This window comes from Hesperophylax consimilis, chromosome 8 (genome assembly GCF_061612785.1).
Source record: "Hesperophylax consimilis isolate HC1 chromosome 8, BYU_Hcon_1.0, whole genome shotgun sequence".
In the NCBI taxonomy this organism is placed as follows: domain Eukaryota; kingdom Metazoa; phylum Arthropoda; class Insecta; order Trichoptera; family Limnephilidae; genus Hesperophylax; species Hesperophylax consimilis.
The window spans coordinates 353270-374104 of record NC_142843.1 but is presented as its reverse complement, the minus strand read 5'-3'; the positions used below and the strand labels follow the sequence as shown (position 1 = coordinate 374104).

General features: G+C 35.3%; 1 protein-coding gene across 1 annotated transcript in view; it reads right to left on the bottom strand.

The window, feature by feature from the left end:
* Nucleotides 1-20835, bottom strand: part of LOC149421351 (guanylate cyclase 32E) — a 209923-nt gene that overhangs the window by 174855 nt on the left and 14233 nt on the right. Inside the window, exon 3 of the mRNA XM_089634696.1 lies at nucleotides 8238-8360. Coding sequence (XP_089490822.1) covers nucleotides 8238-8360 — 123 coding nt within the window. The remainder of the gene's footprint in view (nucleotides 1-8237; nucleotides 8361-20835) is intronic.

Sequence of the window (20835 nt, the reverse complement as noted above, 5' to 3'; positions counted from 1 at the left end):
TTTATAAAAAATGATCGGCAAACTCAGAGTAGCTATTAAAATATAACGTTCTGAGATCTTCTGATATGAAAGTTTCTAGAAACAAGTAGTTCCACCTATATAAAAGTAATTGAGTTTATTAACTCCTGATTTTTAGTTTGAATATCGCTCTCTTTATATAGGGTTGCCATCTCTAAAATTTGGCAACCAGGACAAGAGTCGTGAAAACCCCGGATTTTAGAGCCCATAACCCGGACATGTCAACAGGTTTTTTTAAACACAGTCAGTGTATTAAAAACAGTTTAAAATGTCATAAATCACCTTTTTATTTATTTTCAGACCTTAAAATTGAATTTTACATCTTTTATCATCATTTTAAATGTACCTAACAAAACAGAATCTTATTACAGTTTGTTATACATTGTTTTCATAATCAGTTAGAATTTTTTCATTCTTAAAATAAAACAAAAATTATTATTATACTCTGTTATGAAAACTCAACCTTATTAAAATATTAAACTTATTAAAATTCAATTAAATTTTTAAACAAAAATATTAAAAATACTGAGACCATTTTAGTATTCAGTCTTACAATTTTTGAGGTAACTCTTTAAACTGAATAATAATTATCTTCTTTAAATTTGTATCAGCAAATACACAACAAAATACCTCTTAACATAATATGAACTAAATTCAGTCTTCTTAAATCTTAAGCAACAAAACTGACCCTTTTTAAAGTTTAGACTTACTGGAATGTAAGTAAAATTATTATTTTTTTAAAACATAAAATAACCAAAACTATTTTCTTTAATATCACCTTAAATTTTAACCAACAGCCATATTACCTTAACACAGGCATTAGCCTAGTATGGTTGTAAAAAAAACATAACAATTGTAATTTCAAGAAATAATAAAAAATAAAAATTCTAAGTTTTTTTTACTTAATAAAAACAATCATAACTTTAACTACAAAAATGAATAGAAATTTTAGCACTTGTAAGTGCATTATTTGATTATCTAGCTATTAAAGATTTTTTCTCAGCCTCTTGTCTTTTTACTTTTCAGTTTTTTTTTGTATTTATCACTCTTTCCGATAGCTTTTAGAATATCTCCCCTTTTTATAATGAATTTGTAAAAATCAATGCAGCTGCATTCTTGGAAATTGAATTTAATTTTAATTACTGACGAGATTGTTTCTACGTTTAGTAAATGTCTTTCTTTTGTCCATTGTTGTGAAATTAATGAGAATATTCTCTCCAAGTTGGCATTATGAGCCGGAATGCAAAAAAATACTGTGCAATTTTCAGCAATTCCGAATATAAATTCGCATTTGGTGTTTTAAAAAATTGTACCCAAAGTTGATTTGAATTTAAAAGCTTATCTTGTTCAGTTAGGTTTTGACTAAAAGCCTTTAAATTCACCCACTCGTCAAATAATTTTGCGTCGTCAATATCTGTTTTTGTCTTTTAAATAAAGAACAGTTTCTTCAATAAGAGTCCATTCTGTGTTGTTATTAATTTTTGGCAAAAACATCCAGTCAAGTTTCTCAAATTGTTTTAACGGTTGCATCCATTCTTCAATGTACGTTTTGATTTCCTTGTAGAAGTCATGCGAGCATTTTATAAACTCTTTATAATACTCTGAACATTCAACGGCACGAAACTTTCCTTAATTCGGTTATCTAAGCTTTTTGTTATGGATGCAAGTATGCTTCTGGTTTTAAGGACTGAATTATCACTTTTCTATAATTTCTGTATTTTTGAGTGAACGGTGTGCATAATTGAGTGTATGAGAAATAAGTATGCCTCCGAGAGAGGATTTTCAAAAAACTGTTTAATTAAAACAGGTAGCCTTTCTATGCTTTCAAAATAATCTTTAAATGGACGGTAGAGCTTCAGGAGTCGCCCGACAGCTGGAAACAGGCTTAGCCAACGCGTCTTGGAATGATACAGAAGCTGTTTATATTCGACCTCAGCTGTTTCACAGAATTCTTTAAGAGCTTCGGTTCGTACTGTATATGTGGCAAAAAAATCATAAATTTTTAAGATGATGGATTCCACGTCTACTGGCAGTAAATCACATCCGTGGTGCACTGCGTTGTTAATGACATGGGCAGAGAATCCCACACCAACCATGTTTGGGTTAAGATTTTCTTTCAGCTTGTGGAAAACATTCTTGGTTCCATTTCGTTCTATTCCACCGAAGTTTGTATTGCAATTATCTCCAGCAAAAGCAATACATTTAGTCAAGAGGTCATGCTGGCCGGCCCAAGACTTAAAATTTTTAAACCCGGACTACAAATGAAACCCCGCCCGGACGCTCCCCGGACGCCTTCTAAACTAAGACAAATCCAGGGAAACCCGGACGGATGGCAACCCTATCTTTATATAAAAGGAATTGAGTTTATAAACTCCTGACCTTTAGTTCAAATATCGATCTCTTTATATAAAAGGAAATGAGTTTTTAAACTACTGATTTTTAGTTCGAATATCGCTCTCTTTATATTAAAGGAATTGAGTTTATAAACTCCCGACCTTTAGTTAGAATATCGTTCTTTTAATAAAAAAGGAATTGAGTTTATAAAATCCTGACCTTTATTTAGTTCAAATATCGATCTCTTTATATAAAAGGAATTGAGTTTATAAACTCCTGACATTTAGTTCAAATATCGCTCTCTTTTTTGTTAACAATATATTTTTTCAATTTGTTATTTGTATAAAACGCCGATTGAATAGCTGAGAATATTTTTACATTTAATTTTTTTAATCAACTAATTGAATTCTATTTCATTGTTTAATTCTATTTTTAGACACATGGTGAATATGTGGTTTGAAGAAATTGGGTTTAATTTTATTTAATGAAGTATTTTATCTATCAAGTTGGTAGAATAAACATTGTTAATAGTTCTTTGTTTTATGAGATTTCATTCAGAATTATAATTAAGAACTGTCTAATCATGAGTGGAGGAAGAGTTGATATACAAATAAATAAATACTAGAGTTGTTGGCAGAGGATTTGGACAACGCGCTAAGAGTAAAAACAATCTAAATCGTTTCATTATAAATGTGCGGAAGTGATAAAAAAAAACTTTAAAAAAATATTTTAAGTAACCCACAGATACCGAAACTTTATAGCCTATTAAAAAATAATGAGATCGATATTTAATCCTTAACTTTAGTGTACATTTACTACTGATTGTTTGCGAAACGCGCACTTGAAGTGAAATAACACAAAAGTGTACTGCATAAATGCTGTATTTATATGTAGATTATAAATGCTATGATGCAATATGTAGATTGTGAATATAAAAATAAAGTGATGTAAAATAAGTTATTTGCCTCTCTAATCTTATTGTTGTTGTTGGTCAAGGGGCCCAAGCTTCTAATACATAATGTCAAAACTAATCTTGGAATTTGTAAAAATAAAGATAATAGTATGAGATTTTATGTTCTTTCGTTATTATTGTTATTAAATGCGCCAGTCACTATAATCCTTGAACGTTTTCAATTAGGAGACGGAGAAGGCAGAAGACAGAAGAATATGTGGTAGGCGTTGAATAAAGAATGTGGTAGGTTTTATTGTGTTAGAGGTTATTATTGCCGGGGTTGGTAGATCAGGCTGTGGCTGTGTACTCAGTGCAATGTAATATCCCCACACCGGCTATTCTGCACAGCCGGAGTGGGTAGATCAGGCTGTGGCTGTGTACTCAGTGCAATGTAATATCCCCACACCGGCTATTCTGCACAGCCGGAGTGGGTAGATCAGGCTGTGGCTGTGTACTCAGTGCAATGTAATATCCCCACACCGGCTATTCTGCACAGCCGGAGTGGGTAGATCAGGCTGTGGCTGTGTACTCAGTGCAATGTAATATCCCCACACCGGCTATTCTGCACAGCCGGAGTGGGTAGATCAGGCTGTGGCTGTGTACTCAGTGCAATGTAATATCCCCACACCGGCTATTCTGCACAGCCGGAGTGGGTAGATCAGGCTGTGGCTGTGTACTCAGTGCAATGTAATATCCCCACACCGGCTATTCTGCACAGCCGGAGTGGGTAGATCAGGCTGTGGCTGTGTACTCAGTGCAATGTAATATCCCCACACCGGCTATTCTGCACAGCCGGAGTGGGTAGATCAGGCTGTGGCTGTGTACTCAGTGCAATGTAATATCCCCACATCGGCTATTCTGCACAGCCGGAGTGGGTAGATCAGGCTGTGGCTGTGTACTCAGTGCAATGTAATATCCCCACACCGGCTATTCTGCACAGCCGGAGTGGGTAGATCAGGCTGTGGCTGTGTACTCAGTGCAATGTAATATCCCCACACCGGCTATTCTGCACAGCTGGAGTGGGTAGATCAGGCTGTGGCTGTGTACTCAGTGCAATGTAATATCCCCACACCGGCTATTCTGCACAGCCGGAGTGGGTAGATCAGGCTGTGGCTGTGTACTCAGTGCAATGTAATATCCCCACACCGGCTATTCTGCACAGCCGGAGTGGGTAGATCAGGCTGTGGCTGTGTACTCAGTGCAATGTAATATCCCCACACCGGCTATTCTGCACAGCCGGAGTGGGTAGATCACGCTGTGGCTGTGTACTCAGTGCAATGTAATATCCCCACACCGGCTATTCTGCACAGCCGGAGTGGGTAGATCAGGCTGTGGCTGTGTACTCAGTGCAATGTAATATCCCCACACCGGCTATTCTGCACAGCCGGAGTGGGTAGATCAGGCTGTGGCTGTGTACTCAGTGCAATGTAATATCCCCACACCGGCTATTCTGCACAGCCGGAGTGGGTAGATCAGGCTGTGGCTGTGTACTCAGTGCAATGTAATATCCCCACACCGGCTATTCTGCACAGCCGGAGTGGGTAGATCAGGCTGTGGCTGTGTACTCAGTGCAATGTAATATCCCCACACCGGCTATTCTGCACAGCCGGAGTGGGTAGATCAGGCTGTGGCTGTGTACTCAGTGCAATGTAATATCCCCACACCGGCTATTCTGCACAGCCGGAGTGGGTAGATCAGGCTGTGGCTGTGTACTCAGTGCAATGTAATATCCCCACACCGGCTATTCTGCACAGCCGGAGTGGGTAGATCAGGCTGTGGCTGTGTACTCAGTGCAATGTAATATCCCCACACCGGCTATTCTGCACAGCCGGAGTGGGTAGATCAGGCTGTGGCTGTGTACTCAGTGCAATGTAATATCCCCACACCGGCTATTCTGCACAGCCGGAGTGGGTAGATCAGGCTGTGGCTGTGTACTCAGTGCAATGTAATATCCCCACACCGGCTATTCTGCACAGCCGGAGTGGGTAGATCAGGCTGTGGCTGTGTACTCAGTGCAATGTAATATCCCCACACCGGCTATTCTGCACAGCCGGAGTGGGTAGATCAGGCTGTGGCTGTGTACTCAGTGCAATGTAATATCCCCACACCGGCTATTCTGCACAGCCGGAGTGGGTAGATCAGGCTGTGGCTGTGTACTCAGTGCAATGTAATATCCCCACACCGGCTTTTCTGCACAGCCGGAGTGGGTAGATCAGGCTGTGGCTGTGTACTCAGTGCAATGTAATATCCCCACACCGGCTATTCTGCACAGCCGGAGTGGGTAGATCAGGCTGTGGCTGTGTACTCAGTGCAATGTAATATCCCCACACCGGCTATTCTGCACAGCCGGAGTGGGTAGATCAGGCTGTGGCTGTGTACTCAGTGCAATGTAATATCCCCACACCGGCTATTCTGCACAGCCGGGGTGGGTAGATCAGGCTGTGGCTGTGTACTCAGTGCAATGTAACATCCCCCACACCGGCTATTCTGCACAGCCGGAGTGGGTAGATCAGGCTGTGGCTGTGTACTCAGTGCAATGTAATATCCCCACACCGGCTATTCTGCACAGCCGGAGTGGGTAGATCAGGCTGTGGCTGTGTACTCAGTGCAATGTAATATCCCCACACCGGCTATTCTGCACAGCCGGAGTGGGTAGATCAGGCTGTGGCTGTGTACTCAGTGCAATGTAATATCCCCACACCGGCTATTCTGCACAGCCGGAGTGGGTAGATCAGGCTGTGGCTGTGTACTCAGTGCAATGTAATATCCCCACACCGGCTATTCTGCACAGCCGGAGTGGGTAGATCAGGCTGTGGCTGTGTACTCAGTGCAATGTAATATCCCCACACCGGCTATTCTGCACAGCCGGAGTGGGTAGATCAGGCTGTGGCTGTGTACTCAGTGCAATGTAATATCCCCACACCGGCTATTCTGCACAGCCGGGGTGGGTAGATCAGGCTGTGGCTGTGTACTCAGTGCAATGTAACATCCCCCACACCGGCTATTCTGCACAGCCGGAGTGGGTAGATCAGGCTGTGGCTGTGTACTCAGTGCAATGTAATATCCCCACACCGGCTATTCTGCACAGCCGGAGTGGGTAGATCAGGCTGTGGCTGTGTACTCAGTGCAATGTAATATCCCCACACCGGCTATTCTGCACAGCCGGGGTGGGTAGATCAGGCTGTGGCTGTGTACTCAGTGCAATGTAACATCCCCCACACCGGCTATTCTGCACAGCCGGAGTGGGTAGATCAGGCTGTGGCTGTGTACTCAGTGCAATGTAATATCCCCACACCGGCTATTCTGCACAGCCGGAGTGGGTAGATCAGGCTGTGGCTGTGTACTCAGTGCAATGTAATATCCCCACACCGGCTATTCTGCACAGCCGGAGTGGGTAGATCAGGCTGTGGCTGTGTACTCAGTGCAATGTAATATCCCCACACCGGCTATTCTGCACAGCCGGAGTGGGTAGATCAGGCTGTGGCTGTGTACTCAGTGCAATGTAATATCCCCACACCGGCTATTCTGCACAGCCGGAGTGGGTAGATCAGGCTGTGGCTGTGTACTCAGTGCAATGTAATATCCCCACACCGGCTATTCTGCACAGCCGGAGTGGGTAGATCAGGCTGTGGCTGTGTACTCAGTGCAATGTAATATCCCCACACCGGCTATTCTGCACAGCCGGAGTGGGTAGATCAGGCTGTGGCTGTGTACTCAGTGCAATGTAATATCCCCACACCGGCTATTCTGCACAGCCGGAGTGGGTAGATCAGGCTGTGGCTGTGTACTCAGTGCAATGTAATATCCCCACACCGGCTATTCTGCACAGCCGGAGTGGGTAGATCAGGCTGTGGCTGTGTACTCAGTGCAATGTAATATCCCCACACCGGCTATTCTGCACAGCCGGAGTGGGTAGATCAGGCTGTGGCTGTGTACTCAGTGCAATGTAATATCCCCACACCGGCTATTCTGCACAGCCGGAGTGGGTAGATCAGGCTGTGGCTGTGTACTCAGTGCAGTGTAATATCCCCACACCGGCTTTTCTGCACAGCCGGAGTGGGTAGATCAGGCTGTGGCTGTGTACTCAGTGCAATGTAACATCCCCCACACCGGCTATTCTGCACAGCCGGGGTGGGTAGATCAGGCTGTGGCTGTGTACTCAGTGCAATGTAACATCCCCCACACCGGCTATTCTGCACAGCCGGGGTGGGTAGATCAGGCTGTGGCTGTGTACTCAGTGCAATATAACATCACCCACACCGGCTCTGCACTAACTAATATGGTGGCGCCATATTTTTACATGTCTTTCGCCATGTCCATTTTAGTTTTTGTCAGTTTCGCATGCGACACGTCATTTCACGTAACACACTGATATCAGAATTTCAAAAGATAAAAAACAACGTTTGTGTAAACAGTATCAAAAATTTTTTCGGACTTTATTGTCACGTCCCTGTTTTCGGATAGTGCTAAAATAAATCTTCGACTTTTAATGTGTCTAGCAATATTAAAGGCAGTAAAGAGGATAATGTCGCAACAGAATATACTTTTTCTGTCTGTACCACTGCTGCCAGTACAAATTATTTTCATGCTATATATACATGCGATAAAAAACCCATTTTCTTTATTGCGGTGCGTAAAGAGAAACTGTAGCCGACTTATATTTATTATTCTTTTTTTGGTAAACTAATGTTTAAGACAAGATTTTGTATGCATAGCACAAAGGGTAACAATTATTTTACAAGTTGGCGTCATGTATCTTTTATCAGGAAATTTTTCAATGTGGATGAGTGTTTCAGGCGAATAATTATTGCTTGTAAAAGACTTATATTTAATTCAATACTGTCAAAGGGCTACAACCGCACCAGCACCGGTTGGATTTCATCGTGATAAGCAAAGGAGATGCACCACTGAAGAACACAGTCTGAAGTATTACCTGAGTCCAGTTGAAGAAGCGAAGAACGGCCGCCACAGACTTAGAGATTTGCGTATCGGGAGGTTTGCTCCGGGCGAAGGTGGGGAACTTCTGCTTGTCTGAAGTCTCGTAGTCCGTGCAAAACTGGACCAAAACAGAAAACAGTCAAATTGTATTACTTATAAATAAAAAAGTAATACTTTTTAAATAATACAAAATCGATCCACCAAACATGTCAATCTTTCTATATTTTTATTTATTTGAATTCAATTATATCAGAAAGCAAAAACAACTCTTAAATTAATATTTAAATAAAGTGGGAGTATACGGTCAATATAAATAAACTAGATTATTTGTTTCTACTTAATGCTTGCTTGAACATAATATTTTTCACGACAGTAAATAATAAAAATCTTCTAATATGCGTTAGTAAATTTGAGCTTCCCTAGGAACGGTAAAAATCATTCAAAGATTGTAACTCACTCGCGCACAAAGCTCTAATAAAAGCTTAGCAAAATTCTACGCTAAGCCGAGGCAATCGCCTTCCATCGCGGGGGAATTTTTATGCCTTCATTAGGAACTCAGTGCCGATACCAACCAGCCCTTAGGTTATGGAGCTAAAGTGGGAGGACTTACTTAACAGCTAGAAGTGTACTCACAAGTAGTAAGGTAATGCTTTGCGCTGCGTTTCCCGACAATTAATTTGATGTTATTTTTTTAGAAATTTGTATGTGGTAAAATTCAAAGTTTCTAAAAATAGAAATATATTTTTTTGACATTTGCAAATTTTGGACGACAATGATTTCATAATGCTTCATGAAAGCTCAGTATTTGGAATACGATTTTTAAAAATAACCTGTTACCTGCAATGTACTTTCTTGAAAGCAGAAAACGTAACAAGCAAATGTTTATAATGTACCCACAGTTAGCAACTGCCAATGGTCATCGAAAATTATTCTAAAAGTTTATTTATAAACCTTTCGTGTGAAAATTTCTCTAAAAAAATAAGATTCCCCGATAGCTCCAACCAACCCCTTAAATCAATCTCAGAAAGGAAGAAACTATCAACCCCTGCGTGTCTGACCTTCATGAAACTGTGATACGAGGGTGGGGGATAACGACCCCTGGCCAGAGACCAGTGACTAGTAACCAGTGACCAGTGACTAGTGACCAGTCTGCAACAAAGCCATTCTTCATCTGTGTATGGTTTAATAACGTTATCGAGCATGCCATTTATATAATTACAGATTTGCTGATTCCGTTCGAATAAATTAATAAATCCTTATAAATGGACGTGAACTGAAGGCTAGCTAAATTCAGAAATAGATTTAATATGTGATTGAATATACCAACCTGAGTGAAGGTTTGTACCTAATTACATTCGTGTTCAATACACCGCTGCTTAGTGAAAACTTTGATTAATGTCCCTCCACACCTGAAGTCTAACACGAAATATTATATTCATAAAAAAATGTTTCTTACAAACAAAAGTAACTCTGTTTAGCTAGGAACTAAAATTGACCTTACAAGAAATAATACCTTTTGTATACATGTTATATATTTTCAATTATTTATTATAAAGTCATTATATTATGTTATTTGCTGTATACGTAATACATATATGTAACTACGTTATTTAATGCAATAAATAATCGAAGATCGAAACTGTATATTGCAAAAAATTGGTTATGTGGTGCAAAGAAATATATTGTTTGTTTATTTTTAGTAATTAATAATTTCAATATAGCGACCGAGTAAAACCACGCAAAGGCCACAATTCTAGAAATAAAACATTATATGCAAATTTTTGTTATTTGTTTTTGGGGTGCTATACCGTGTTGCGCTAACTTCTTCTTTGGCCAACGTTTTGGACAACATTACAGTGTCCATCATAAGGGCAGATGTGTGAAATGTTGGCTAAGGAAGGAGTTAGCGCAACACGGCATAACACCCCAAAAACAAATAACAAAAATACTTTTAGCCGTGAGAATCTTAAATCATATTTAAAATGTAAACATTATTTAGATTGATGGTCGACAACAAATAATTAATTTCTAAATGTGTACTAAATGTCTCGAAGGAATATGGAATATAATTATAACAAGAGCTTTAAAGTCAGCCGACCGTAAACCTAGATCTATTTTACTACTCAAAAGGCACGTTATTAAAACCTGGAATATCTTGGACAAGTGCGAAAGACATCATTTTTATATTGACGAAAAGACATCTTTGAAATATGATCCAACAAATTTAGTATCTTACGTACAATTTTTTTTCTTCATATTTATATTAAATATTTAATAGATTGGTTTTCGGAAGCAAAGCAAAAAAATCCCTTATCCAAAAATAGTACACGTTGTTGATGAGTATTCATAGACTTGATCGTGCCATGTTTTCCTTAACTCACTGAACAGTAAATAAATAATACCAACCGCATATTTAATTCCTTAGAATAGGCAACATGTACAGCTAGGAATTAATATCGACTAGGCAAACATGTGTAATGGTAGCTTGAATACACATGAACATAAATTTACACTAAATTAATGATGTGTTATATGTTATACAAATGTAATTTGGAAAATAATAAATTAATATTTATTTTTTAAACCCCATTTTAATAGTGAAGGAAAAGGATTCGCTCTAAATTACTGTTTTCAGATGACCTCACCATATTTAACAAATACTCCATATTACTACGCAATGGAGTCCCAAGGATGGTGTCAGACGCGATAAGATCGGTTGTTATTTTTAAAAATTAACTTTTTATTTCTTCCAAACATTATACGATAAAAGTAATATTTCCAGAATCGATTTTTGTTGTTCTCTGTATGTATACATAGAATAAAGAAGAGAACTATGTAGGTATATAGTAAATATTTGAATTTAGGCATAGCATAAAGAAAAGATCTATGTAGGTTTACGAGTAAATATTTAATAAAATAAAATAATTTTTTTGTTTTAAAACCACGATATTTATTAATTTAAGAACCGACCGGTTTCGCTTTACTTAAGCATCATCAGGGTACAAATTAATACTAAACAAGAAATACATAATGTGTGTATATATATAACAAAATATAGAGGGAGACAACATGATACAAATATAAGCAACACAAAGACGGTCATAAAATACATTAACATAAGTGCACAAGTAATGGAAAAACCGCTAGATAATTATGTAGACTAATGGGTTATATCAATAAATCGGGAGAAACAAAGCATCAACTGGCATGGTGGTAAGGAGGTAAGGAGAACTGGGGTTTTTTTATGGGTTTATTGGAAACAGACCTAATATTGGACTACTTGATATGTCTAATTGATTATTAAGTATCTGACTTTTGGTTTTTACAGCTTTTTTAATTTCTAGTGCCTCTAAGTTGTTTAGTCTGTTACCATGCCCGTTTTTATGTAAGATGTTAGCACCGGTGCTATGACAGAATGTATGATCTTTATCGATCAAATGATTTGCGAATTCGTAAAACCCGTTATTATTGAGGCAACGAAGATGCTCTTTTATCCTAATATTAACATTACGTGATGTCTTACCGATATAGAAAGCCGAACAATTATTGCAATTTAATTTATAAATCCCCGAATGACTTAATTTATCGTCCTTATCTTTAGAATTAATTAGAAATTTACCTATATTGTTATTAGTATAAAAGGCCGGTTTGACTTCAGAAGGAAGGTTTTTTACACTTAAGGTAGAAAAGTGATTAATAAATAAAATTCGCCGCCATTGATAATTAATATTATTATCATTGATTTGAGGACAAGGACTAGCAAAGAGGAAGCGATTAATGGCTATTTGTTTTAGCTTTTTATTTAAGATTAAATCTATAAAATTTGATTCATAGCCATTATTTACTGCTATGTTTTTAATTAGTTTTAGTTCACTATCAAAATTACTATCGGACATTGGAATTGTGACTAAACGATGGACCATTGAATGGAATGCGGAGTGCTTATGTGAAATAGGGTGATTGGAGGTGCTGTGTATGACAACGTCAGTATAGGAGGGTTTACGAAAAATGTTAAAATTAATTCTGTTATTAACGATCGATAAGGTAAGGTCTAAAAAATTTAAGGTTGAATTTATGCCTATTTCTAATGTGAATTTAATCTTATTATGAAAAGAGTTTATAAGTTTGAGGAAGGAATTCAGTTGACGCTTAGTCCCTGTCCATATACACAAAACATCATCAACGTATCTTTTCCAGTACAAGACATTTTTAATAAGATGTGAGGTACTAGATAAAATTTTATTTTCTAAGTTATCCATGAATATATCAGCAATCAGAGGACTGGTAGGGCTCCCCATAGCTAGGCCGTCACGTTGCTGATATATAACATTATTAAATTGAAAATAATTTTGATTCAGGCATATATTAAACAAGGAAGTTAAATCTTTTATAAAATCTATAGAGAGATCGGAACTATTTAATAAATCAGAAATTAAACATTTACTCTCTTCTATGGGAACATTGGGGAACAAATTTACAACGTCAAAAGAAATTAGTGTAGAATTACTAGGGAGAATCATATCTTTCAATTCTTCTACTAATGAAAAAGAGTTTTTAAGGGTATGTTTAGGGGAAAAAACATTGGTATTTTGAAACAAATTAGTAATAACGGATGATATTTTAAAATTTGGGGCGTTACAACATGAAACTACTGGCCTGACGGGGCAATTATTCTTGTGTATTTTAAGGAACCCATATAATTTAGGAGTTTTGGGATTTTTAGTTAAAAATTTAACTTTGTGATATGATTCATCTTTGAATATTTTAGTTTTACATGCTTGAAGTGTTTGTTTCACATTTTCTTGGAACTTATTGGTTGGGTCTTTCGCAAGTATTGCGAAATTGTCACTGTCAATGAAGTCCGCCACTTTAAAATTATATTCATTTCGAGGGAGTATGATCACTGTATTCCCCTTGTCCGCTTTCGTGAGGATCAAATCTTCATCCGTTAGTTTGGCACGAATATTCTTCACTATAGTCAACTCAGGATTTGGGTTAGGTTTAAATTTAGGTATTATTTTTTGTAAAGTTTCAGCACTTTTGTAACAGAATTTTTTCGGTTTACCACATAGAGCTGTGTCTATATCCACTGCTACCTCTTCTATTGCCGCATTAAAATTATTATTCGAGTATTTAAGGTTATATTTTAATCCCTTTGCCAATAGGGATATCTCCTCAGGAAGAAAATGTACAGAAGACAGGTTCTGTACACGGTCAAAAAATGTATGGACCGACTCCGGGTTACTAATATTAATATCTGGATTATTTATACGGCACAAGTTCTTGAGTTTTTTATTTACTGTATTAAGTTTATTAAAAGATTTAACTGACACTAGGTATCTCACTTTGTCGTCAAATAAGTCCCATTCGACTGGGTGCAACTCATACACTAGTTCAGTATGTAATAGTTTTAAATTAAGTTTGATATTATTACGTCGTTTGTATTCACATTTTAGATCCTCTTTCAACCACGCCAATTTAGCTTTATACATGGAAGATTGAGGAATTAATGATTGATTTTTGGCGCTTTTGAACTGCGCATTTAAATAGTCAGGAAACACTTTCATTTTTATGCACTGTTTGAAAAAGTATATATTAATACACATCACTTTATACTTGATTGAAAAGTTTTTATACATTTTTGCTTTTTCGGCCGTACTCGGCATAACGTACTCGGCCGTACTCAGCCGTACTCAGCCGTACTCGGCCGTAACGGGCATGGTAACAGACTAAACAACTTAGAGGCACTAGAAATTAAAAAAGCTGTAAAAACCAAAAGTCAGATACTTAATAATCAATTAGACATATCAAGTAGTCCAATATTAGGTCTGTTTCCAATAAACCCATAAAAAAACCCCAGTTCTCCTTACCTCCTTACCACCATGCCAGTTGATGCTTTGTTTCTCCCGATTTATTGATATAACCCATTAGTCTACATAATTATCTAGCGGTTTTTCCATTACTTGTGCACTTATGTTAATGTATTTTATGACCGTCTTTGTGTTGCTTATATTTGTATCATGTTGTCTCCCTCTATATTTTGTTATATATATACACACATTATGTATTTCTTGTTTAGTATTAATTTGTACCCTGATGATGCTTAAGTAAAGCGAAACCGGTCGGTTCTTAAATTAATAAATATCGTGGTTTTAAAACAAAAAAAAATATTTTATTTTATTAAATATGTCAAACCACAAAGTGATTGCTTTCTACAATAATAGTAAATATTTAAATTTAGGCTGTAATGTTCTCCCCTGTCAGCTAAGTATAGGTTCCCATATTCCTTTTTGTAAGGCAAAAGTGTTGAATGTACTAGTACTACGCTCGTCTCACCCCATCTACGCATTTAGCTATTTCTAGCCACGTGCTCGTCGCGGTACGTCAACCCTTCAATAAATATTATCGAATTTTTTTATTATATTTATTTATTATATATGTACATTTTTGTTTATTTGTTACAATATATGATCAAATATTTAAAGACTCCTCTTCCATAGAAGCATTAGCTGGAAGAGGAGTGTACATTGTTTTATTACAATAAGTAAGTAATTAAAAATAAAATTATTTTAAACTTATTTGAAGTGAGTTATTCTTAAGATTAATTCAATTGGAAACATTTTTATTTTTTGTAAGTTTGTCTTTAAAATATTTTTTCACAGTGTTTATTATTTGGATGTTATCATTAATGTTTCTCATTTCTTCAGGTAGTCGATTGAAAAAAATTCTTGCTCGGTAAGTGTAATAATTTTGTGCAAAGGAAGTGTTTAATTTTGGGCATGGAAAAATATATTTAAGTCGAGTACGGTTTTCAGTTAGAAATTGATACTTGTCTTTTTCTTTTATGATTTGAATTAATGCATTTTTAGTATAAAGATCTTTAAATGAAGGCACTTGAAATTCTTCGAATAATTGATCCGTTGGGTAATTGGAAGGTTTTCGTAATATTATTTTAATTATTAACCTTTGTATCACTTCTATTGGAGTAAGGTTAGTTTTGTATGTGGATCCCCAACTAATGATACCATATTGTAGAGTTGATTGGACCAAGGCATAATATATTAAATATAGGTTTTTTAAAGACAAAAAATTTCTGATTATTAAAAATACATATATCAGTTTTCTGATTTTTTTTACAATTTGACATATTTGTTCCTTCCAATTCAAATTTTTATCGATACTTACTCCTAGATATTTGATTGTGTTTGTGTTTTTTAGTATTGTGCAGTTTTGGAGACAGTAATTTTTATTATGTATTTTGGAATTGTCATGAATGATAATGTTTAAATTTTTAGGGATGTCTTTTGTGTGTATTGCAAATGGAATTACATATGTTTTATCGCTATTTAGTGATAGCAAATTAATGTCGAAGAAATTCTTAAGAGTATTTATGTCTTCAGTGGCTTTAAGTATTACGTTTTCCCAAGTTTTTTCGCTTATTATTAGAACTGTGTCGTCGACATACGAAGTAATTTGGCCATGTAGTGGTTGAAAAAAAATGTCGTTAACATATATGGTGAAAAGAATTGGTCCAAGCACTGTACCTTGCGGGATTCCAAAGTCAGAATGTTCTTTATCGCTATTAACATTATTTATTTTTACGACTTGTGGTCGATTTTTTAGGTAGTTTGAAATCCATTTAATCGCGTTGTCTTTTATGCCTATATTATTCAATTTTTTTAGTAGAATCTTATGCGATATGCTATCAAAAGCTTTCCTAAGATCAATAAATATACCTGCACATTTTTTACCTTTATCTAAAGATTCGTAAATGTATGAAGTTACGTTAGCAATAGCATCTTGTGTGCTGAGAGATTTTATAAATCCAAACTGGTTTTTATGTAGTATTTTATTATTATCTAGGAAATTGACTAATTGTTTTTTTACTATTTTTTCAAAGATTTTTCCTATATTTGAAATTAAACAGATTGGTCGATAATTTGTTACTTGATGTGGATCTCCAGATTTGTAAATAGGTGAGATTATTGTATTTTTGTAGTTCGTTGGAAATATTCCTTTTGCTAAACTTAAGTTATTAAATGAGTGATTGGTTTTATTAAATAAGGTTTCATAGATTTTAACATATGTGCCGTAATAGAATCAAAACCGGGAGACGAACCTGCTTTCACATTGTCTATTATTTTTATGATTTCACATTCTGTTGTCGTTTCAAACGTTGAGAGTATATTACGTTCCTGTAAGTTTTCATTATTATGATTTTCCGGGATAAAAGATTTTTGGATATTTTTCGCAAGATTTTTTCCGACATTAGCAAAAAAAGAGTTAAATATGTTTGCACATTGTTTAGGTTGCATATTGGCATCTATAATTTTGTTATCATGCTCAATATATTTTACGTTTTGTGTTTTTTTTGTATTGTCAATAGCCAAATTAACTGTTTTCCACATTTGTTTTTGGTTATTTTCTGAAGATAATATTTTATTTTTAAAAAAATCTTCTTTACTTTTTTTAATATAGGCTGTTAATTTATTTTCATATTTTTTATATAAAATATATGCATTTTCACTGTGGGGATTTTTTAAAGTTGTCTTGTAAAGTTTTTCTTTGTTTCGAATAGATATTATAAGTCCTTGGGTAATCCAAGGCTTTAAACACCTTAATTTAGATTTTATGTGTGTTGTTGTTTCATTTGTTGAATTTTTAATGTGTTGCGACAGGGTATTTTCAAAGTTAGTCGAACATGTTTCATTGTCATCACTGTTTAAAACATTGTTCCAATCCTCTTTTTTTAGCTTTTCAGTGAAAATGGTCATATTAATGGTGGATTTTTTAGTTATTATATTATGTTTTTTTTGTTTAATATTGTTATTATATAGAAGTAAGCATGAATGGTGGTCAGTTATGTTAGTTTTCCAAACAATTGATTTTAATTTGTGAAGATCTTTAATATTTACGTTTGTCCAGATATGATCTAAGCAGGATGGAGTATGTTCTTTTATTTCTCTTGTGTTTTTATTTATGCAAGATATGAAGTTTTGTTCAGTCATACAGTTAATGTATTCATTTTTGCAACCATTTTCAATTTTGTCATTAATGTTTAAGTTAAAATCACCTACAATGAAGCAAAGCTTATTTTTAAATTTCGATAATATGCATTTAAGGTCATTAATAAACGTAATTATATTCGAGCCGTGCGTTCTATAGATAGCTATTAGATGGTACATTGATTTGCCGAGTTTGAAATGTATTTCGATGCTGTTTACTAAATGTATTGGGTGTTCAATTATTTTAATAATACTAAATTTATTACTTGCAAATATTACTATTCCACTATTTTTATTAATATCTATTTTGGTAGAAATATAATTGTATTCGGGTAAGCAATAAGAAGGTGACTCAGCATTTGTAAATGTTTCGGATAATACTATGAAGTCCGGTTTTTTTATTAAATTATTTATTTTTAGAATTAGCTCTTCAAAATTTTTTGAACACTACGAATGTTTAGGTGCATAATAATTATATCATTGTTGTTTTTAGAAATAATTTTGTTACATGAATCACTGGATATGCATTCATATTCTTGAATTTAAATATTTTTTTCTAATTCATTATTTATGAAATCATCTGAAATCATCATGATGTATTGTGTTACAGATGAATGAGTGTGCAAATAAATATGTTCGGAAGTATATTTTGTTAGTAATTAAGAACTCGTTTCTATTAATAACGTCATAATTGGGCGGAACAATAATAATCGTATACTTATAAACACGGACGTATATATAGCTTTGATAAGGGGGGGGTCCGCAAATTAAAAAAAAATATATAAGGTCATGTTTTCGTGAAAAAAAATAGTCAGTCTTAATCAATCAGCCTTTATTTTTAAATATTATATATATATATAAATCATTCAGTCTCTGATATTTGAACTAAAAATAGACATAACATAATTATCGCTCCTTATTTAAATAAAATCGCTTCGTTTATAACATAAAAAAAGAAATAACATAAAATAAAAGGTGGAAAACAAAATAACTTTTTTTTATACCTAATTTGTTAAGGTACACTAAACAAAAATACTCTTTCATCTTAAGAACAAATAATTTGTTTTAAAATTGAAACACCTTTTATTTAATCACATAACCAAATAATTTATTCTAAACTTTGGTCATATTGTAAGGCACTCTTTTTAATGAACTACAATTATAAAATTAAAATCAAAAAGTATCATCCTACCTACAATAACAAAATATTTTTAATGCAAATAATACTTAATGTATGAAAAAAATAAGCGTTTTCTCTCAAGCTAAATGAAGAGCTTTCATCTTAAGAACAAAATAATTTCTTTTAAACTTTGGTCGTATTATTATGACACTCTTTTTAATGAACTACAATATAATTAAAATTAAAAATTACCTACCTACCTACAGTAACACTAACAAAATATTGTAAATTCAAGTTATACATGAAAATAAATGTAATTTTCTTTCAAACAAAAAAAACTGACACGAGATTCATTGTTTTACAACTACTATTAATTAAAAATTATCATTCCTTATTTCAAATAAATGGTTGTGCTTTTTTAAATAAGTTATAACTTCTTCGTAAATAATATAAAAAAATAAACAGTATCTAGGTATTACCTGTGTGAACATTATTAACGAATAACATAAAATAAAAGGTAGAAAACAAAATTACTTTTTTAGGTGCACTAATTTCTTTAGGTACCTACCTACACTAAACAAAAAATACTCTTTCATTTTAAGAACAAAATAATTTCCTCTAAACTCTGGTCATTTTGTATGGCACTCTTTTTAATGAACTACAATATAATTAAAATTAAAAAGTACCATCCTACCTACAATGACAAAATATTTTTAATGCAATAATACTTATTTGAATATAATGAAAATAAAAAGTGTTTTCGTGGCTCGCAGTTCAGTGCACCGAACATGTCCGACCGCAGGACGAAATCTCCCGAATTCAGTTTCGGTTTCGGCCGTAGTTTCGGCGGGATGGCGGCCGAAACCGAAACTAAGCCGAAACTCGTTTTTTGGCCGAAACTAGGCCGAAACCGAAACCGAAAGTTCGGTCGGACACTACTTTAAAGTAATACATTTAGTCTTTTACGTTTAATTGCTAACTGATTAATAATTTCTTCGGAATCAAGTTGCACCGCCAGATCTCGGTGTACGCTCATTAAAGCCAGACCAGTAAGTCTTTCGTCGCCCATTTTATTTCCTAGGTAAGTTTTTAACCTCTTTAATGTAGAGAAAGATCTTTCAGGGGTTGCAGTGGACACTGGGAGTGTGGCTAAAATAATTAGAAGCTTTTTTATTAAAGGGAAAAACTGATCATCGCAGTTATCGATGGTGTCGATCACAGTTGCAGGTTTTTGTGCTACAGATTTCCAGTGATTGTGCCATATCTCATATTCACTCAGAAATATTGTGCCTTTATTTTCCCCACCCAGAAATGTTTGTGTAATCTTGTTAAGATTTTCTTTTATCCTGGAGTCATTACTGGTTTTTTCAGGTAGCAGCATTTGAATTCCTTCGATCGTCGATTCATGTGGTTTAAAACGAGCGTCGAGTTCTGTAATAACATGATCAATGAAAGGGTAAAACACATTTCGTCGGTAGTATATTTCGGCAGTTTCTGCTGCAATATTATTGCGCAGGGTTTGCCTTCCAGTTATTCTTGGCATTACTATATCGCTTGAACTCATCTGCTGTGCTTGCTCAAAAAGAATTGCGAACTGACTTTCGTTCCGAACATTTAGTAAAGTCGTTTTTACATTTTTTGTATATTCGCAAATGTTGGTCAAATCGACATTGACTTTCTGCATTGCTTTGTTAAGGTTTGCTGTATATGAAAAAACTTTTCTCAGTATAACTAAAGAAACAATAAACTGGCTGTTATCCATAGCGATTTGAAGATGGTATGCTTGAGTAGCGACGTCGCTACTAGCAGCATCTTGAAGTGCCCCAAGTGTTTCGCATATAACGGGAACCATTTCTGCAAATCTTTCGACAGCCACGTGTTTCTCGGTCCATCGTGTCTCACAAAGAGAGATAAGCGTTGAATGAGATGAATTAATTTGATCCGCAATTTTCTTCAAAAGTCCGTCGCGAAGCGGTGATAGGCGAAAAAAGTTTATTACGCTCTTAATGGTTCCAATACAGTTACGTATTATTGGTATCTCACATGAATGCGCTAAAACTAAGTTGAGAACATGAGCAACACAGTGTACGAATTGCGCTCTCGGGTATTGCTCTGCGATTATTGTTCTTACGCCCCGTAACCGGCCGCTCATCACTGCAGCGCCATCATAGCCTTGACCAATCCATTTATCCATATCCAAATTATATGATAAGAGATGTGATATAATAGTCGTTGCCAAAGCTTGAGCTGAAACATCTTCTACGTGGATGAATTCTAAAAAATCTTCCCGTATAACCGATTTCCCAGATGAGCAGTGTACGTATCGTAAACATAACGCTAATTGTTCTCACCGTGATATGTCTTGTGTTTCATCAGCAAGTACAGTAAAAAAACCAGCCTCTTTGACCCTATTAAGTACTTGCGCTTGAATAGCACTACCACATAGTTCAATCACTTGATTTTGAATT